Source organism: Montipora foliosa, chromosome 6 (assembly GCF_036669935.1).
Source record: "Montipora foliosa isolate CH-2021 chromosome 6, ASM3666993v2, whole genome shotgun sequence".
NCBI classification, from domain to species: domain Eukaryota; kingdom Metazoa; phylum Cnidaria; class Anthozoa; order Scleractinia; family Acroporidae; genus Montipora; species Montipora foliosa.
In genome coordinates, this window is record NC_090874.1 from 55,192,175 (window position 1) to 55,212,882 (window position 20,708).

The 20,708-nt window shown below is 40.8% G+C and overlaps 1 protein-coding gene across 1 annotated transcript; it reads left to right on the forward strand.

Moving 5' to 3' along the window:
* The first annotated feature begins 1,232 nt into the window (after positions 1-1,232).
* Positions 1,233-18,465, forward strand: LOC138007786 (uncharacterized). The gene is made up of 7 exons (XM_068854855.1): positions 1,233-1,370; positions 2,182-2,471; positions 8,816-9,065; positions 12,170-12,461; positions 14,229-14,341; positions 15,087-15,270; positions 16,920-18,465. Exons 2-7 carry the CDS (start codon positions 2,191-2,193, stop codon positions 16,976-16,978), a joined length of 1,179 nt encoding a protein of 392 aa, XP_068710956.1. The 5' UTR covers positions 1,233-1,370; positions 2,182-2,190; the 3' UTR covers positions 16,979-18,465.
* The last annotated feature ends 2,243 nt before the right edge of the window (positions 18,466-20,708 follow it).

A 20,708-nucleotide genomic window follows, 5' to 3' on the forward strand; every position in this document is an offset into this window, starting at 1 on the left:
TACACCGGTTTTCTCGTCTTATTAAAAGAAAAACATTTGATTTGTATTGATTTGCTGTCTGATCAATAGGCCTTTTTCGATATAATAAAATTCAGCTTGAAAGAGAGGTGTAGATGACAAAGACAAAGGAAAGTGGAAGATATGTAAATATTTATCACATTCATTCCAACGTGTTTCTATTGTTTTTGTCCTCACTGCTCCACTATCAATCTGAATAAATGGCCTATTAGAGATCTAATGAGAGCCCTCGCCGCCCACCAATGTGGCCTGGCTTCGAATCCCAGACTCGGCGTCATATGTGGGTTGAGTTTGTTGGTTCTCTACTCTGCTCCGAAAGGTTTATCTCCAGGTACTCCGGTTTTCTCCTCTCCTACAAAACAACCCATTATTTGATATGTGTTGATTTGACTCGACTTTTATACTGTTTTCCCAGTTAGTCCCTGAGCGCTAAATACACTTGACAGTCAAAGTTTATTATAATTATATATTGTGATTGATATTGTTTGCTAAGGAAACTTGGGAACGCCAGAAATTGTGTTACAAAACAGGCCATCGATCCTTCGAAATTCTTTGTTTCCATCAGCGTTTCCTCCAGGCTCGTTCAATTTTGTCGGTCTTAGAAAAAAAAATTGACTTGCTCATTTGTATTTCATAATGCACTTGTACCAATACATCATTCTAGTACTAATACTAATGGAATCCTTATAAAATATAAGGCGACATTGCTGTCATCATTTTGTTAGCGAACGGGACTTTGGGCGTGATACCCAACGAGTTTACAAAGCAGAAAGGTCTGATGAGTCCCTTGGTCGGGATGAAACGACGTAAGCACGAAGACTAACCACGAACAATGTATTTTCACAAGTAAATGTCAATTTTTTTGTCAATAATAGTAATTAACTTTATTTAAGTGTCAACTGTATAGAAATCAAACTAAATCAACTATCAAACCATAAATAGGTTGGTTTTTGAGCAAAGAGAATACCCGGAGAAAACCCTCTGTGAGCGCGATCCTTGCTTAAGGATGAGTCGAATGATGACTCACAACTTTTCAAACTGAGAGTTTTACTTTTATTCTGGCAGGAATGATAATTGTGCGTAAGCCGCAGTTTATAGCACGATAGATATTGTCATGATACCCGTTTTGTCCGATCATGATCGTTTGGAAACTGAAACGTTCCAAATCGAAACGAAAGATCCAGTTTCATCTCCATATCTGGTAATATCACTCCTTCCTGCTTCTTCCTGTCAGTTGCTTGACAATCAGTCGAAACCTAGAAGTTTATTCTCTCAGTGGGAACTGAACAATAGCGTTGGCACGGTCAGATCATAAAGAAATAACTGTCTCGGCGATTGCAAGTACATTTGCAGTAAGTATTTTCTAGTTTTCTAAAAATACATCTATACCCAAGTTGCGCCAACTGAGTTTACTAAGGCTTTGTAAATAACAGAAAAATTACGTAAAACACTAAACAGCAAACGACGTGCTGCTGCCTTATTCTAACCTGTCTTTCTCTTTGAGGAAGTTCATCGACATCCGTAGGTAACACGCCAAGCGACGAAGGACCTAAAACTTAAATTTCAGATATAATAGCTCCCCCATTGTACCGAGCGAAACTTTGCCCCTGCTGCCATATCCCGCTTATGATGTATGAATTAAAGCGTGACTCAAGTATACATTTCGTTGCTGTTTTCTTCTTATAGATGACATACAGATAGGATAGATGATAGAGGGCGGACAGAAACTAATGTCACGTTAAAAACACTCGGACGTGCCACCTGGAATAGCCAAACTCCAGCCACGCCGATATAATTGTACTAAAGGCGCTGCTAGAGTGGGAAATGTTTCGTGCAACTTGTCTTGCATTGTTTTAGCGACATTGTGGCGAGACGAGTTGCACGAAACATCCAGATACAGAGACACTTGGAGCACTTCTGTTATAAGATGTTAGTATAGCTACCATATATGGAGCTTCATGTAAGCTCCATTATATTGACACGAAAATATTTGGAATTGTTTGGCCTCCAATATATTTTAAAGTAGTCAGAATAACTCTGGAAAAAGTTAGCAACCATCGTTTCTCTCCTGTTTTGCGAGTATAGCTTGAATTTGCTTCCAGCGACCTTACTAAGGACGTCTTAAAGACACTACAGTGATTCCGATGACAATTTCAATTTCAGTTTGAGATCATGATCGAGGAGCTGCTTTATAAGTTTTCTAAGGAGAACTTCGACGATCCTAACTTAATACCACTGTTGCATGGACATTCAAAGCCAGTAAAACCTTTAACTCTGTTAGTCAAACGAAAAAGATCGATTTGGAAACGTCCCTTTGGGAAGAAGGAAATTATAATCCTTGATGGCCTGGAAAAATACGTTGACAGCAACGAAAACGTCTTTCTGAAAGACGTCGAATCAAAGATAACGAAAGAGCAACTGATCGAAAAAGGGAGTGATGCTCCAGCGGCCAGGTATGTGTTTGTTTATAAATGAATTAAATTGTGATGATTCGTGTGAGTTGTTTGTTAAGCGGTCAGTGTAAAACGCAGACTGCAGACCAGGGGTAAAATGCAAACTGAGGTTATAACGTAATTGTTGAAAAAGCCCAAACCCCTTAGAAATGCTAACCTTAGGCCTAATTAGGCCTAAAACAATATTCAGGTTTGACTGTTAGCATTTCTAATGGATTTGGGCTTTTTCAACAGTTAAATTGTAACCTCGGTCTGCATTTTACCCCCTGTCTGCAGTCTGCAGTCTGAAGTCTGTGTTTTACACAGATCGGTTTGTTAAGCCATTTTGCCCAGGCATTTTAAAGGACCACGGAGCCTGGTAACTAACCTTGAAAAACATTATGGACTGGAGGACAGGCTAGAAGGTGGTGTTAGTAAAAACGGATTAAAGAATTATTGTCCGGAGTAGAAGTTTCGGTAAAGTATAGAAAACAAGAGGCTAATATATAGATTTAGCCAAGCCTAAAAGCGGAGCTCCCGGGTTGTTCATTCTTACTGGCTCTAGGATTCGTGAAAATAAAAGACTTTGGAATTGTCCGCGTTTTGGTTTTCTAGGATATTGCTTAATTCTGTCAGTTTCTTCGCTGCCTAACTAGTCAATTCCACGGTTAATTTCACCCGAAAAACCGACTGATCGCATGAATCACGAAGGAATGAGTGCGATATCGGTTTTTCCATCGAAATTTACTGTCGAATTCACCAGTTGGGCAATTAATTTTTTCTTGAATCGCAAGGGTTTTAAAAGAAAACAAGCAAATCCTCAGCAAGCAAACGGAAAAGGAAAGAAGCCATTTAAGAGTTGACTGTCAAAAGCCAGCGAATAGGAATCAAGCTAAAATTAGAAATCACAGAGGGTTCAAGGTCAAACAAGGATGTACGTACTTTATTCCACTTTATCTCTTAAAACGAGATCATTTACATTTTGATGTATTTGATTGAAACACTTCAGCTTGGCTTAGAACCAGAATCGGCTAGAAAGAACAAACTTCAAATAAGATCTCCAAAAAAATTAACTACACGTCCTCTAAACGAACTTCTGAAAACACGAGCTGGTGATATTTCTCCTTACTTTTACGAGAACTCATTGAGATTACATGTTTCTAACATAAGGGGAAAATTTTCTTGTCAGTGTCAAGGCACATCGAAAAACAATGTGGCAAACGGAGTGATTTAAAGCCAAACAAACCAGCAAACAGATCAATTATTTCAGTCTGTCCAAAAAGAGTACAGATGATTGTTATTAATTCCAGTTTCATTCCTGAACAAAGGAAAAAAAGACTAAACCACTTTTTCGAAATATGCATGCTCTTGAAATAACTCATCCGTGGAAATAACAAAAGGTTTAGTGTCCAAGAAAAGAATTTGTGGAGTAACGTCTTCCACCACGTTTTGTTGGGAAATAGCCCCGAGACCCCTCTCGGTCCCTCATCCGGGATATGAATGTTGTACGTAGAGATCGCACTTGGCGGAAATACAACTTCATCTCTGTTTATAATTCGTCTCGTTTATGCTTGGTCTCCTGATACACAGCGCTAAACTTGGTGTCAGAAGTGGGATAAACCTTTTCTAGAACCACTCCAGCAAATACTTCGATCAAAGGAAACAAAAAAACCTCTTCACGCAACGCTACATTGGATACACGAACTCATGGCGACGAATCTCAAGCGCCCAGAACTCAATCTAACCGAAAACATTTCGGAAAATTTCAAGAACTTCGAAGCCAGGTTCAATGACTACTGCGTTCAAGCGAACTACCGTAACCTGGATAAAGACCCAGAGACAGCGCCAGCCGATTATTATAATAAACCACAGCTCGAAATCGCCGCGCTTCGGTCGGCCATGCCAGACGAAGCCCTTCAGGTCATACGATACACAACAGAACCTGAGATCGCGATCGATGACAGAGCCAAACCTTGGATTTCGATGGAGAAACTTCGCCTACACTATACAGGTTCGACCGGCAGTTCATTTTTGGCTGACAGATTTAAGTTGGGGCCTTAGCCAAACACTGACGGAATCGGTACAAGCATGGGAAGTTAGGATTAGGCAAGCCGGAAGTCTGTGCTCTTATGGAACACTCAGTGACGAAATGTATCGCGACAAATTTATATTTGGTCTCAACAACGACTCCAATTGGACGCCAGCGAAGAAGTCCTGGAGGAAGCTCTCCTCTAACCGAACGCCGAAGGTAAACTCCAACCAGTCGCCTTTACCTCAAACAGCCTGAGCAGCACCGAACAGCGCTATTCACAAATCGAAAAAGAATGCCTCGCCATCTGCAACACATTTGGAAAATTTGATCATTGGCTGTTCGGCAAATCAGACATCACAGTGCACACAGACCACCAACCCCTCGAACCATCTACAAGAAACCACTTCACAAGTCACCCGCACGTCTTCAGCGAATGCTAATGAGACTTCAGAGATATCATTTTAGCCTACAATACAAGAAAGGTACAAGCCTTCATATAGCAGACACACTATCTCGCGCTGCTCTACCCACCCCAGTGCAGGCAAAAGTGACAGGGTTTGAAGTGTTCCGCCTTGAACTTGAACACTCTGACAATGAACACAACCCCCGACTCAACGATGTCACAGAAGAACTCCTCAAATCAGGAACCAAAAAGGATCAAACCCTGACTGATCTACAACAAACCATCACCTCTGGTTGGCCGGACGACAAACAACACCTGGCCCCCAACCTCCGCCCATTCTGGACCTTCAGAGAGGAATTAAGCACACTCAACGGCATCGTTTACAAAGGTCAGCAAGTCCTGGTTCCTCAGTCCAGGCACCTCTTTGGAGCAGAGTCCCTCATTCGCATGGCACGCGAGGTTTTATTCTGGCCAGGCATGCGGAAAGCCATTTCAGACATGTGTGAGAGCTGCAGTGTTTGTGCCCAATACAGTAGAACTCTTACCAAAGAACCCATGAAGTCATTACCAATTCCAACGCAGACATGGCAAATTGTGAGCCAAGATATCTTTACCCATGAGCAAAAGGACTACCTGGTTACTGTCTGCCATTTTTCGGACTGGATCGAAGTCGATGAACTCCAGGACACCCTCTCCGCCACAGTCATAAAGAAGACCAAGGCCCACTTTGCGCGGTTTGGCATACCACAAATCTGCCACACTGACAATGGCTCACAATTTGCAAGCAAGGAATATGAGAACTTTGCGACACAGTACGGATTCAAACACACAACCTCCTCACCCTATCACCCTTAAGGTAATGGCAGAGCCGAAGCTGCAGTCAAAGTGGCCAAATCAACACTGAAGAAATCCGGACTGCGCTGCTCAATTACCGAAACACACCACCTCAGGGACATACGTATTCACCTGCACAGCGCATGCTCTGTCGACGTACCAGGACAACCCTGCCAACACCCAACCACCTCATAAAGCCCCTCACCAGTCAACCTAGATGTCGTCACTCAAGAGCTCACCCTGAAGCGAGCCGCGAGCAAACGCTACTACGACAACAAACCGACCAAAGTACATCCCGAACTTGCTGTCGGTTCCAGCGTATATGCAAAACCTCCACCTACACAAACGAGTAATCCATGGATACGTGGGACTATCATCTCCCAGGACACACCTATATCATGCACCACTCAGACACCAACCAGCAACATCCGTAGAAACCGGGTTCATATCATGCCAACAATGGAACAGTCTCCTCCACCAAAACAGACCAACCCTCCGCCACGGTTACAGGAACCACCACCGGACAACGGTACAGTCTCCATAGAACCACAACCAGAAGAAACTGTTCCCAACAATCAACCTCCGGCGTAGACTCTACCACCACACCTCACCAGACCAGAGATACTCCCCAGCAATGGGCCTGAGAAGCTTGCAACTCTACCTAGCCAAGACCACCCTCCGGCACCCACTCTTGGGAACACACGAACAAGAACGAGGATCATCAAACCTCCCTTGAGATTTAAAAAAGGCTATGAACTGACCTAGTGGTCTACATGGACTGCCAATTATTTATTCTCTTACGCCTTTTACAGCGCTCATTGCTGTATTTGTTTGTTATGTTGTTGTTGTATACAGTTTTTTTTCTATAAGGGGGGAGATGTTGGGAACTAGCCCGAGACCCCTCTCGGTCCCTCACCCGGGATATGAATGTTGTACGTAGAGATCGCACATGGCGGAAATACAACTTCATCGTTGTTTATAATTCGTCTCGTTTATGCTTGGTCTCCTGATACACAGCGCTAAACTGTTTGAGCTATTAATAGTGTACCGTTGTCGTCTCTCGTCCTCTTTCTCTCAGTCTTCTTTCGTTTCTGTTCTTCTGTCATAGGGCGTCCAGGCATCTTGCAACCTTAAAGACGTTCGCGCCAAAATCTTCCTACGGTGAGATTTTCTTCATTTCTCACCTAGAGTTAGGTCATAAAGTATTTACTCCAAAAATGAAAAAAAGAAATTGGGGGTCACCGACTTTGTTTCGAAGAAAATGGCAGTGGAAAAATGCCTTAATTTCCAGTAATCGGTCATAATAGCGAGATGTAGCCTCATCTGGCCATCCATCGAAAATCATAAGAATTAACTGTTAGAGTGAAGGTTTTTATGGGTGGGATTTTTAGATAATTGCATGCCGCTAGGGATGTCGTAAACAGTACACTTCATCCTCGACGAGCGTTTTTGTAAGCTCTATCCGTTGCAACCACAACCGGAATTCGATGGCACGAGGAATTATTCCAAAGAAAATGTTAAAAAAAGATAACTTCTTAGGGTGGGAATTTTTGCATTTCATCATATTTTGTGGATAGTAAGTAAAGTAAGTGATTTATGATTTAAAAAATAGGGGTCACCGATGATCTAAACGAGTAATATCGATGTGATATTGCAAAGCTCTTGGAAAATTTCGTTTGTCACGCTTTTGCGTGACCTGTCGGGCAAGGACTGGAACCCAAGAGAGGATCGATCGTTGAAGGGATGAAAGGTTTTTACATTCTCGTCCCCATTGCCCTTTTCGTTTCTCTTAGAGAATGTGACTTGCTTTGTTTACATTAAGCATGTCACGTCAGTGATTTTACGGCATCGCTAGTGTATTGCACAGCAGTTCTGATTCTTTGTCTTCTTTCTTGATACTGAATCATGACTTCTTTAAGAAAGACAAGAGATATGCTTTTCAGAGCTACGGTAAAAGATTGATTTCTAGAGGATGAACTTTTTGTTTTATTGGAGGAGAACACGGCTAGAAATTCTCAATCCAGTTGCGATCGATAATCCTGAATGATCCTGAATGTCACGCAAAGTTCAGATCTGCCTATGTTAGCTGATTTGTCCTATCCAATTGGTACATTTCTGTAAAGGAAAGCAAATGACAAATAAAAATGAAGCGCTCCAAAAAATAAATTAAATTTGACGGTCATTAAAATTTAAAAAAATTCAACATGGTCTTTCTAAAAACGTTGTTTTAGCATTGCCAGCGCATAAAAATGTAAGACCACAGAAAAAACACAAGCACATACAAAAGGATATATCAAGGAAAACAAATATTTTTCAAAAGAGACTTATTCTAGGTTTTTGGCAAGACTGGGTCTCAGCGTCTGCAGCACTGTTGTTCATCAGCTGGTAGAACTTACAAAGAATAGTTTCTTTCATAAATAATAGGAATTAGAAAGTTGATTGTCCAACATTTAAAGGAAAAGAACAAATATTGACAAAAAAGCGGAGTTATTGCACCTAAAATGAACTTACCTTCTCGCGTTTTTGTTTTTCACCACGGACACCAAATAGCCAGCTTGGAGTTTTGTGATTTGAAGTCTGTGAAGTGTGACGTCAGTCTCTTTGCAAAATCACTTCCGGTCGCCGTCCGTGTTGACAAGAGTGCTTAAGGACGTTGCCTACTATTGTTATTGCGCAAACGTTATGCGCATCTCCAGATACTCAGATTTCCTATCGCCGATGCTCACTAATACAGGGACATTTTTGCGCGGCTTAAAACTATCCGGAGAAAGTAGATCTTAGTAAGTACCTCTTGGTGTCTAAAAAGAAAATTTGGGGTAGCCATGCATTTTTGAGAGATAATTAAGCTTCAATTTGAGAAACAACGCCATACGTTGCTTTGTATTTCAAAGCTTTTTACAAATATTATTCATGAATTATCTTTTTGGATTTCAATTACTCCTGTTAAGATCTACATTTCCTGCATAATCACACACCGGAGCAAAAATATCTTTAATTAGTAGGCACCGTCCTTAAATCGGTCTGTCAAAACGCCTTCTCATGGGTTCCTGGAAACTACAATGAGTGACTGACAAAAATAATGCTTTTTTGTTCTAGCCATAAGGAAGTTATTGTGGACGTTGGCGAAACCGGCGAGATAACATTGACTAATGATGACAACTTTGGAGACCTCCAGCTTGGGAAAGTTAGTGAGGAATATATATTGGATCCAGACCTCCGTAAAATACTAAGAAGCTTTGAACTGGATACCAACAAGATGAGCTGTTTACAAGATCAAGAACTGCTTCTTGTAACATCTGTGGTTTACAGCGAAAGATTTGAGGTCCAAGGAAACAGGAAACATGAGGTAGTTACCTCTTACTGCCGTATTTTTTTGTTTGGCGCAGATATTTTCATTTTTGTTGACTTGACCTTTTGTTTTGACTCCACCTCATCCCCAGGGTGTACTCACCAAGAAAACTCCGGGGACGAGGTTGGTTTCGACTTACCTTTCCTCTTTGCTCTTTTCCATTTTTGGCTTTCTGTTTTCAAGCAACATAAAATGTGATTATCGCATTTAATATCAATGGGCAGTTTTCTGTTCAGATTTGCGATTTCTATAAGTTTCCTCCCTCAAAGGGAACCTCTAACACTCATAAAATGTTAAAAACAAATTAATTTTTTTTTGGATTGAAAAGAAAACTCTCCTTTCAATCTTTGAGAAAAATATTTGATTTAAGTCTGGTTTACACGTATGACGTGATAATTAGCACACGAGAAATACGCTAACTCAGATTAAGATTTGCTACAGCGACGACGACGAAAACGTCACTTCAAAATGTAGCTTTGCACAATCCTAAGTCTTTCGCGGTTATTGCATTTCGTTCCCGTCGTACTCAGTATGTGTGTGAATTATCCTAAAATTGAATTTATACGAGTGGTTTCGAAGTATAAATATAAAATGAAAGATTCGCATTTGGACGCTCACGTTGTCATTAAAACGTCAAATTTGGTGATTTAACGTTGTTGTTATCCAGAGTACAGCAATACTTTAACCAATGATGTTAAGGTCGTCGTTTCTTAAACTCCCTCATAAGCTAAGGACCTTTAGATCTGAGGAAGAGTACTACTACTACTACTACGAGTAAGAGTTTTCCGTTCAGAGCATGCGCACTTCGAAAAACGTCGGCCTCCAAACATTACGCGCGTGCTCAGTGCGAAAAACTACTACTCGTAGTCGTCCTTGTCTTTCGATCTGAAGGTCCCTAAAGACCTGAGCAGAGCTCCCGGAGCTCTAAAATCATAGGAACCCATGAGTTACTTTTCTCATGGTAATCATGGCTAGCGGTATTTCTCGTGGGCGCGTACGCACGACGAAGTTGCCCAATAATTCAATAATATCCCAATAATAATAATAATCATAATAATAATAATAATAATAATAATAATAATAATAATAATAATAATAGTAATAATAATTATCAATACGGACAGCATGGCGGCCGCTTACAGCGTACATCTTTGTTATTGTTTTGTTCAATTGACACTTGTCAAAATAAGGTATTCGCTGACCAGTATCACGTGGTCATATTGCAGGCTTAAGTTTAGAGCTCACCGAGGGCAGCTGTTTTTTTTTTTTTAAGTTGACCGCTGACCAAGTACTGGTTTTAGATTGGGTCGCAGGCTCAAGGCAGGTTTACTTCTTGTAGTAGGACACCTAAACATAAAATTGGTTTAATTTTTCGCGCCTCTCTGTGGCTCGACGTGGCTGCACGGCCATACTACGTCAAACAAAGTTCTTAAGAGTCGACGCTTTCCGTGTTCAGGTGGAAAACGGTTTGGAAAGTTTTTCCTTTCTGCATTTTCCGCCGGTTTCAATCCAAAAAATATTTCCGGTCGGATGTTTATTTGGCACTCTGGTTTTTAAAGGAATATGCACGAATCTTATGGTATTTGGTAACCGCTCACTCCACCCCTAACGTAAAAACGGTAGAAGCCATCGGAAAAGGAACCTTCGGGTTGCCTTCGAGTGTGTTCTGGCCCTGTCTTGCCTTGCCTTATATGCCTGTTAATTGTACTTATGTTTCCATCGTACGAGTAAATCAGTTTTAAAACATCTTTGCCATTTTTCACAATCTTTGCTGCTAGGACAGTTTGCTAAGTTATGGCTGGCTTCGGGATTAGTTGGCATTGAGGCTGACCACAACAGCATTTACGCTTTAGTCACTTTAAGACTCTGAGTGACTGTTCCAGCCGCGGAATCGAACTCAGGAAGAGTTCGCGCCACACTGCCGCTACCATTGCGGCGTTTTTTTTTGTTAATTTCAATAAAAAGGAAGTAACGAATCGTGGCTACAGCAGCGACAAGACCAAAAACAATAATTTTATTGCTTTAGAGAGGAAGACTGAATGGTCGAGATGAAAGAGCGGCACACATTTTCATACGTTTCTCGCCGTACCCTGCAAAACAACAGTTTAAAATTACCAATTTTAAGGTTTTGACGACAACGTCCTGTCATGATACTTCGCCCGTACTGTACAATGTGAATATATAAGACAGAATAATTACGAAATAGTAGTACTTGAAATAAGAAAGCTCAAAATTATACTTTGAAGTGACGACAACGCCACAAAACAAGAGTGAGGAAAAATAATCGTGCTGCACGTGCGCAATGCATTTTGTCTTGTATTAATTTTTGCGGTACTTTGCATAACAATGACGAGAAATCACCAAATTTGAGAGTTTGACGACAACTTGAGCGTACAACTGCAAAACCTGTTTCTCCATTTGTATCCTGAAATCGCTCCTAGCCAATAGCCCATTTCCGAGTTGCTGCATACCTCAGTTTCAAAGCGAGTCCTGGGCCCGGTTCCTCGAAAGCCGATTAACTTAATGCAGGATTAGCTTAAACTTTTGTTTCACGTTTTCAACTTTTTGGTGAAAGTTTCTTTTGCTTATTTTTGTTTTTCAAGATTGACGTCTTCTCATGTAAAGTTCTGCCGACAATCTGCGTTGAACAGCATTTGGGAGTAGAGAAATAAACTGCTTGGTTAATTTTTAATCTTAGATTAGCGTTAACCGGCTTTTGAGGAACTGGGCCCCGGTACACAACCATTCAAATGGAAATGAGTTGCGTATTCTTATGCAAATAAAACTAATTTCCCTTAAAATAGTTGAGCACCAAGACTCACTTCAAAACCGAGACAAACAGCAACTCGGAAATGGCCCATTATTTTCAGAATACTTCGGCCACATAAAACAACAAGAACGAGATGAAAGAAACGCGAAAGACTTATGATGGAGCAAAGTTATATTTTGAGGTGACGTTTCCGTTAACGTCGCAGTCGAAGATCTTAAAGTCCATAGTATTTTCGCTACTGTAGTCATCTTCGTTTTTCAAGCTCCCCAATATAATATGCAATTTGTATCATGATGTTATTGACATTTTTGTCATCTCTTTCTGCTTTCAGTGGGGAATAGATGCAGAATTGGAGCTTCCATCAGAGCTTGCTAAGGTTTTGCAATCCAAAGCCCAGTGCACATACAAGGAAAAAATCATCCCTCCAGGTGTGGCAACTAGGAATGCATGGGGACCAATTCTCTTCAAGTACTGTCGCGTTCAGTGCAATGAAACAAGCAAAAAGCTGGAGATGGTGAAAGGGGAGTTTACTGGAAAGTCCGCAATATCAAGAGCAACTAAGGAAGATGATGTTGATGCCGGGATTCCAATTGACCTGGATGCAGATGACAACTATTTACCAGGTACGTCAGTGCTTTAGGTTATGAAAAAACAAAAGAAATAAGGCAGGATATCCAGGGCATTGCCTAGTGCTTTTCAAAAACATGGATCTTTTTTCTAAATTTCTGGATTCGAATCAAAATTTGCACTTGCAAACCTTCCTTTCGCATTAATAATGATACTGAATGTAACGCAGACTATCATAAAGAATGTTCAGCTGTGCTGTTAAAAAAGTCTTTAAGTGCTGATCCGGCCGGAATCGAACTCACGAGTCCCGCATGAAAACCCTTTCGAGCCATTCGTAAGCTGCAATTCTAATTCTAATTCCTATATATATGAATATAAATCGAAAACTACGAAAATTCTACACAAACGGAGCAAACGGTTTAATTGTCACTTAAATCCGTTTGTGTTGGCCTTTAGGTCTGCGTGACACCGCGGCAAAATGAGTGCGCAGGCTTGACCCACTCGCGAGGGACTGGTACCAATCGAATTTGCCATAGAAACAACGACGCGGCAAAATGGCGGCAATTTAAATTCCCTGTCTTTGTTTCATTTTGCGATAATAAGGACAAGACTACGAGGATAAGTTTTATTTTTGAAGAGAGCTCCCTGAAAGACTAATCTGTCGTGTGTCTTTTCAAACCAAAAAACTATGTGTCAAACTAGGAGATTTTTTACCTTGCATTCGAGCGCTCGAGCAAAAGGATGAAGTTCGTAATGTTATTAGTCGCAATGGTCTGTGTTGGTAAACTTCTAGGGGGAAAAACTGCGGGGTAAACTTCTTTGCAAGGGCACATTGATAATTCCTACTGCGAAGATGGCTTGTGTTGCTTCTGTTGAACGAGGAAATTGTCTGCTTGTTTCATTGGAATTCTTTGAAAGCGAGAAAGAATTAACAATTATTCTTTGAAATCGAGGTGAATAGTGGTAGAATATTTACCGAGCCGCAAAGCGGCGAGGTAAATATTCTGCCACTTTTCACCGAGATTGAATATCTGGGAGATACTACTGTCCTGGCACACGAAATGTTCTCTTCCGGTTGCCGTCCGCGTCTCAAAAACGCGCGTGCTTAGGCTCCCTAATAATGCCCAATTACTCCGAGATAGCGAACCAATGTTAACCATCTGTTAACGCTTAAAGAAATGCCGAATATCGTTGCCATGGTAACGTTATTTTGGAGGAAAATATAATGTGAGAAATTTGCGATGGGTACTTAATACTCTGGCCAAATTTCGTCTTGATATGATTACGCTAACTGTATCTAAGGACAGAATATGTTCATTAGATTGAAAAAAGGACAAACTATTTCAAGCCTCCTTAAACTCGCTATTTGAAGGTAATATGTTTCTTTGAGATGGACCAGGACCAGCTGGGGTAAATGCTCTGGTACCAAGGATCTTGAGGTATTTCGGCGAGGGTAAAATTAGAAGAAGTTATTTTGGAGCTAACACGTGCTTTTTTTTTTCCACCGTGGTTTCCAGTGTCTAACCTCTAATTAAGGCCTGGCCAAACGCTCACAACATTTCAACGCAACATCTTGCAACATTGTTGGGCACAACATGTTGCGTACGTTTGGCCATCCTGTTGCGATATGTTGCGTGCGTTTGGACAGTCCGTTCAACACATGTCGCAACATCATGCAGCAATGTTGCGTTGAAATGTTGCGAGCGTTTGGCCAGGTCTTTAGATGATAGATAAGAACCAATCCAAATTCGTGCACTATTGAGCTTATTATATAAAGAAAGATGGTTTCAGTAATTTTGCTAAAATTTTACTTTTGGCTCCAGATTATTTTACTACCGAAGACATTAAAATGATGAACACTATATACAAGACGGTTCTATTCACAGAGAAGAACCGAGAGCAACGAAAAGCGCGAGTCAGAAAATACCTTGGATGGGTGAGTCAAGGAAAAAATTGTTAACTTGCCAGTAGATCTGAGGGATATAGGCTTGGGGATTGGGGAATACCTCCCTTGATTGATTCACACATCTGTGCAAAACGGGGAAGGAGGTAGAACAGCAATCTCGTTTCCAGAAGAGAGACCCTGGGAACGAGGTAGATAAACTAGATCAGGAATCAGCATAACAACACAAGACGGTGAATAGCTTCAGGGCAGTGACAAAGGTATTGAGAAAGAGAACGGCATCATCGCTCTGTTGGCTTTTGATTGGTTTTAAGAAATATTCTAACTGTTCCTTGACCAAAACTGGCAAGCGCGGGGAAAACCACTCGGAGCAAGTCAAAATGATTACATGTACATAGAATGCCAAAGGCACTGAACGTCTACAATTTGGTCGGGATTTCGCTAAATTCCGACAAGTGTATGGTAACTCGCCACGCAATTAGTTAATCCCGGTTTGAAGGAGTTTGTACTGGGATGGGTGACCGGGTAGAAGACAGAGTTTTTTGATTTTCTTTTTTGATCGTAATCCGGTAATTTAAAAAACCCGGCCGTTTATGTTTTTAAATCGCAGCATATTTTTTAAACTACTAACACGTTAACGGTCGGCATCCCCTGTGAACGCCATTGATTCTTTTACTTTCGATTGGTTAACGATGTAAAAGCACACTAGCAAAACCAGTGCAATAGCAAACTTGCGAAAATCAAGTGATAACGCGCTCACAATGTCATCTCTTCACAGTTTGAAAGAATGTTGACCACTGATGAGACGAAAATTTTACTTCCTGTGCCGTTGACCAGTGGCGACTGCACATTTCTGCAAAGCATGTACATTACAGCAAGTACGAGTCAGCGTATACTTGATTTTACACGAGTGACGAGAGAAGACATTCAGAGCTGTGCAATTATTTTCAAATTGCTTCATGGTAAGTAAGGGAATGACATATCTGTTGTTTAAAAGAAATGAAGAATCATCCAGCGTTCGCCGGGATTATTACTGACTGGGTCATAGGTCGACTTGAATTCATAGTAACAAACAGAACAATCTAATTTCATCTTGCCTACAATATTGTGCTAAACTGCTGGACTGGACGAAAAATACAGAAACCTCACGCTCTTGATCCTACTGCGCATGCACAAGAAATGGTGTCACAAGGGCAATAAACTAAGCATCAATTTTAATTTTACTTGCTCTTACATTAGCGAATTCTGAGGATAAATTGCCATAGAAATTGATTTAAAAGCCGTATTTTGCCCTTGGCACCAACTGGAAAATTAGTGACTTTCCGTTGTCGAAATCTTGGTTGTTTGCCACCTTAAAAGCACTGTAAAGCTCGAACAGGCCGGGTCGAAGAATACTTTCAAAGCCACAATTTGAGTTTCTGATTGGCGGAAATTACAATGCCTCACCTCACGCTTCCAGCCGTGATCTAAGGAGTGAGCGCTGGCTCATTTCCCGAAACAGCGGCTGGTAATCGAGCCAAGAGACAATGAAGCTTGCATCAGCAGTTCTCTTTAAGGTCTTAATTATAACTCAGGGGCACCCAACGACCAATTTGTTGTAAAATGTATTATTATACCCCAGTTAATGAAAAAAAATGTTATTAAGGCATTTTCAGGTGTTTTTCAGTGTTGCTGGGAAAACATTATCTGTTCCTTTTTCCCAGCAAGAAACACCTGAAATTTCTCAGCCGGCTAGATAAAATTGGTTGCTTTCCCAGCCAGCTGATCAAATTTATTTTCCAGCCAGGAATTCCGCGCGCTTTGAAATCCCTCGATCCAAAACGACCGAACAAAAGCGACAAAACCGGGACAAAACAGGTTTTTTTCCGCAAGCGCAATCACTCTGACCAGCCGTCGTATGTTTGTGACTACTCTCTGGGAGAGGGAAGGGGTTCTTTTTTTTTTTTTTAGTCGTCCTCAGTCCTCAGAGTTTCTACAGCCAGCTCGGGTTGAAATGCTAGAAAAAGTCAATAATTCCCAGGCAAAACTTCTATCAATAACAAAATTTCCCAGCCAGCTCATCGAAACACCTGTATTTTTGCCAGCCAGCAACATTCCTCTGGGGAACAGATAATGTGAGGAACAGATTCGTTGGGTGCCCCTGTTAACTCCGTTCCTCTCAAAGGCCACTGTGAAAACACGACATATGCAGCTAAACTCTTTATTATCCCTTACGCAAGAAAAAGGCATGAGTTCAATTTGAAATTAATGTAAAGAACCATAGAACAGTTTACTGCGAGATACTTTGCCTTGGAGGCTGTAATAAAAAATACTCTTTCTGCCACGCGCTGTTCAAGTAATTTTGTATTAATGTTGCACTTATGGATTAAAGAACGATGACATTTCAACAAGACTGGAATGAGCAAAAAACTAAATCTCTTGACAACCGCCCTTTTGCAAGGCGATCACACGTTCTATCCCAGGGAGACAGGTAACTGTTTCATCGATTCTGGAACAACCCTCAGGCTAATTAACCTTTTGCTAGTTCCCTCCTTAGTCTGATAGCTGATATGTGAGAGATAAATAACCCAAAGGTTTATGAAACTAACACAATTTGAAATTTACTCCTCAGATCTGCCTGACGAGGATTGGACAGAGCTCGAGATGACACTTGACGCCGCTGAGGACTAAAAGCATTACTATTTACGTTTATCGCCCTATGTAAAGGAATCCAGGTTCTAAATCCCGAGTCGTGGATTCCGGATTCCAACTCACGGGTTCCACCGAAATGGATCCCGGATTCTGGATTCCATACTATGGATTCCGGATTCCACGCTCTGGATTCCAGATTCCAAAGCCTTACATTTGCTGGATTCCGGATTCCTTCACATCGAGCGACGTTTAGCTGTCAATAGGAAGCTTACGCAAGGACAACGACGCCGCCAAGGAGAACGTCGTCTAAAAATACTATTTCGCGTTATTGTAATAATTTCGTTACAACTCCAGGTCGTTCGGAATGGACAGTGCGTATGAAATCTGCAGGAATAAAATTGGCATGAATTGTTTAGATGTTTGGGGAGAAAATGTATTAATGTTTCGTTCGGTTCTCACGTCCTCTACACAACCTGAAAATTGGTCAATTCATGTCGTTGTCAGGACGAGGACGGCGGCAAAGAAATGCACCAAAATGTAAAACGCACTTGCAGGGAGTGCAGAGCTTTTGTTTTGCTCATTAGAGTAATTTTTTTGTTGTGTTCTCGTAGACGTTGTCGTCGTCCTTGCGTAATCTCCCTAGTTGTTCTTCTCGTCAGTTAACACTCGTGTCATCAGCCTTGATCGAGACTAGGTTGCCTTATTAAAAAAGAGATTTTCTTGTCGCTTCTTTTACTGCGTAATTGTGAGAAACAACTTGTTAAAAAATCCCCTATTTTCTTCTGAGCACAAGGGTAGTGTAAAATTTGTAATAGAGAGTGTTTAAAATCAAGCAATATTTTTTGTTTTTTGTTTGACAGCTATTGTTGGATTTTTGTTTATTTAAAGTTGGTTTTGAGGATCGAGTTATCCTATGACTTAAACCGATGCAAAGTAAAAGAGAGAACAAACTGCTGCAAAAGGTGTCCGATCCTTATTTCGTAAGGTTGCTGATTCAGTGTTGTCAGTATTCTGTATTACGAGACCGTGTTGAAGGGGACGAACTATTAACGTGTGGAGGCTTTGGTTCGCGGAGAGAGCGAATTAAACATTGTAACACCCAGCAATTTCAATAGTAAATTAACTTACAAAGCTTACCATCAATAGGACCAGCAAGTAAAGGATCTTTGTAAACGAGCGCAGTTGTAGCTAATGATAGTTAAGCCACATCGTTGGCTTACGCTACTGTGTGTCTTCACTTTTATCTCGGCTTGCAAGTGAATACATGCCCATTTGGTATTGTTTAAAGGAGAACTTAAGGCCTAAACTCCAACTGTATTATTTTTTCCTTGATTATGAGGAAGAATGAGGTGTACAAATGAAGTCTTGATGCTTGCTTTTGCTTCTCCCTTGATATGAGCAAGAAAATTGAGTTTGAAGTTGCGTTTTTCCTGCTTTTTGGGGCCTGATCATTGTCAGCTCAAACTAATTATCAGCGGAAGAGTGTGACTTCACTGTAAATATGAAACTTAAAGGAATATAACAGACCTACACTGTCTCCTTTTTCTGGGTTTGTGCTTACAATTTATGATGAAGGAAATTGAAACATCAACCGTATTCGTGGCCAAAGCTTCAAGGAAAGAAATCCTCAATTTTTGGCTTCAGTTCCCCTTCAAATGCAATGAAAAATATTCAGTTGTTCTTAAACTCTTGACTATAAGCTAAAACCCCTACTAGGCGTAAAAACTAATATTGTCACCGTATCTCTTCCATTTACCACATTTAATAAAGTAATTGTCGGCCAAAGTTAAGCTTAAATGAACGCTGAATAAATCCCTCGCTTTGTTTGCTTTGGGTGTATGCGCTTCTAGTGGAGACCTTTGACAGAATGGATGTGGTTTTTGATGACATCAGAAACGCGGATGAGAATTCATCGCTTAGAGAGCCTGGTTTTTTTTCCTGTGGAAACAATGTTAACATTGTATATGGTCTATTTACGAACTAAGACGTTTTAAGAAAAAGTTTATGAAAATTATACTCCTTTGTCTGTTGTAGATTTGCAGCCCGAAAAAGCCAATGATGACAGGTGACACTACGTTCCGCCTACTTTAGATAGCTGCTGCCCGTTTCGCGAAGGAAAGAATTCCATCTTTATCTTAAAAATGAAAAGCTCTCCAGAATCATTTTGTATGTTGTTTCATTGAAAACATGTAAAAACACCAGTTTTCAAAACTGGCGGATCTCAGATTCACAATTGGCTTTTCGGGACTTTTGCTGGTCTTTGAACAGATTTACAAAATAGGAAAGAACAACATCATTTCAAAGTTTCATTTCTCGAGACCGCCTTGGTTTGCAGACACAAAAAGATTTATGGCCCTCGTAATACGCCCGAAACTTTTTGGGCGTCTTTTCAGAGACCTTATATTTCTCTCTGTCTCCAAACCCAGGCTCATCGAAAACCTACCCATTATTTGATGTGTTGATTTGACTCGATTTTTGTACTGTGTTCCCAGTTAGTCCCTGAGCACTAAATACACCTGACAGTCAAAGTTCAGTATAATTATATATTGTGATTGTTATTGTTTGCTAAGGCACGGACCATTAGAAAAGTGATGGGGGGTGTGGGGGATTTTCAGCTGGTACGAATTTTTTTTTTCGAGCACTGGTTGTGCAGGAATTTTTTTTCCAGGTGAAACGCTTTGTACGAATTTTTTTTCAGACAAATATTGCTTTTTTTTAACAGTGATATCTTGATTCATTATGCATGGTTTTGTGATTTATAAATTATTCTACACTCACAACAGATCAAAGGATACAGGCCACTTTTTAATGCAAAATCTTTTCGAAAATGTACACACAGTGAGAGAGGAGGAAGCCACTTGGAGTGGACGGCTTCCCTGTACATCTGTACACTCCAGAGGTTCAAGGAGGACAGCTACTGACCATGGCCACAAACCAAAACACGCTGAAGAAGTCAGAAGAACGAGTGAAAGAATTAAAAAAAACAACGCCTCCAAAGAGCATAACGATCTGCTAAGAAACGCAGAAAAAAAGGCATACAAAGCCTATAAGAAGCCAGCTACCTCACTGGTACAAGGCACAATGTAACAGGCGTTCAAAATCAAAATGAACCCGGGCCCGGGTCAAACATTTAAAACCAGAAGATCACTCGCTTCTACCGCCGATGAATATAGAATTAAATTGGCGCAAAAGCGAGACGCCATAAGGTCACATTCACATTACTGCTGAGAAAATCAATACCAAGAAACTAAAAACATTACTTTCGAGACCAGCTATTTTCTTGGAAGAAAACGTATCACACAGCAGTATAGAGATTCAAATGTAAAGCCTCATAGGCCAAAAACCATTTCTAAACCAATACTACACGAACCGCCTAAAAGAGGCGTCCATTCAAATATGTACTGATCAAGAGAGCAAAATTACGACAAAGGCAACAGAAACCAGACCACGTACAAGGGAGTCGTGTAGGGCTCTAAACACTTTCAAAGTTTGCCCTTTGATTGACAGTTACGTATTGAAATTCCCAAGTTCGAAGCGAACTTATCAAATTTACAACGAACTTCGCAAATCGCCTGTCAAAAGTTTTGTGAAATGCACTGTAAATAAAAGTCACAATTGGACCTTCCTTCTGCATGAATTTTTTTTCTTTACCTTCTTCTTTGCGTGAATTTTTTTTCTTGGCATTTTCCCTTGCATGAATTTTTTTTTGATTTTTTTCCTAATCCTCCCCCCCTCCCCCCCCCCCCCCATCACTTTTCCTAATGGTCCG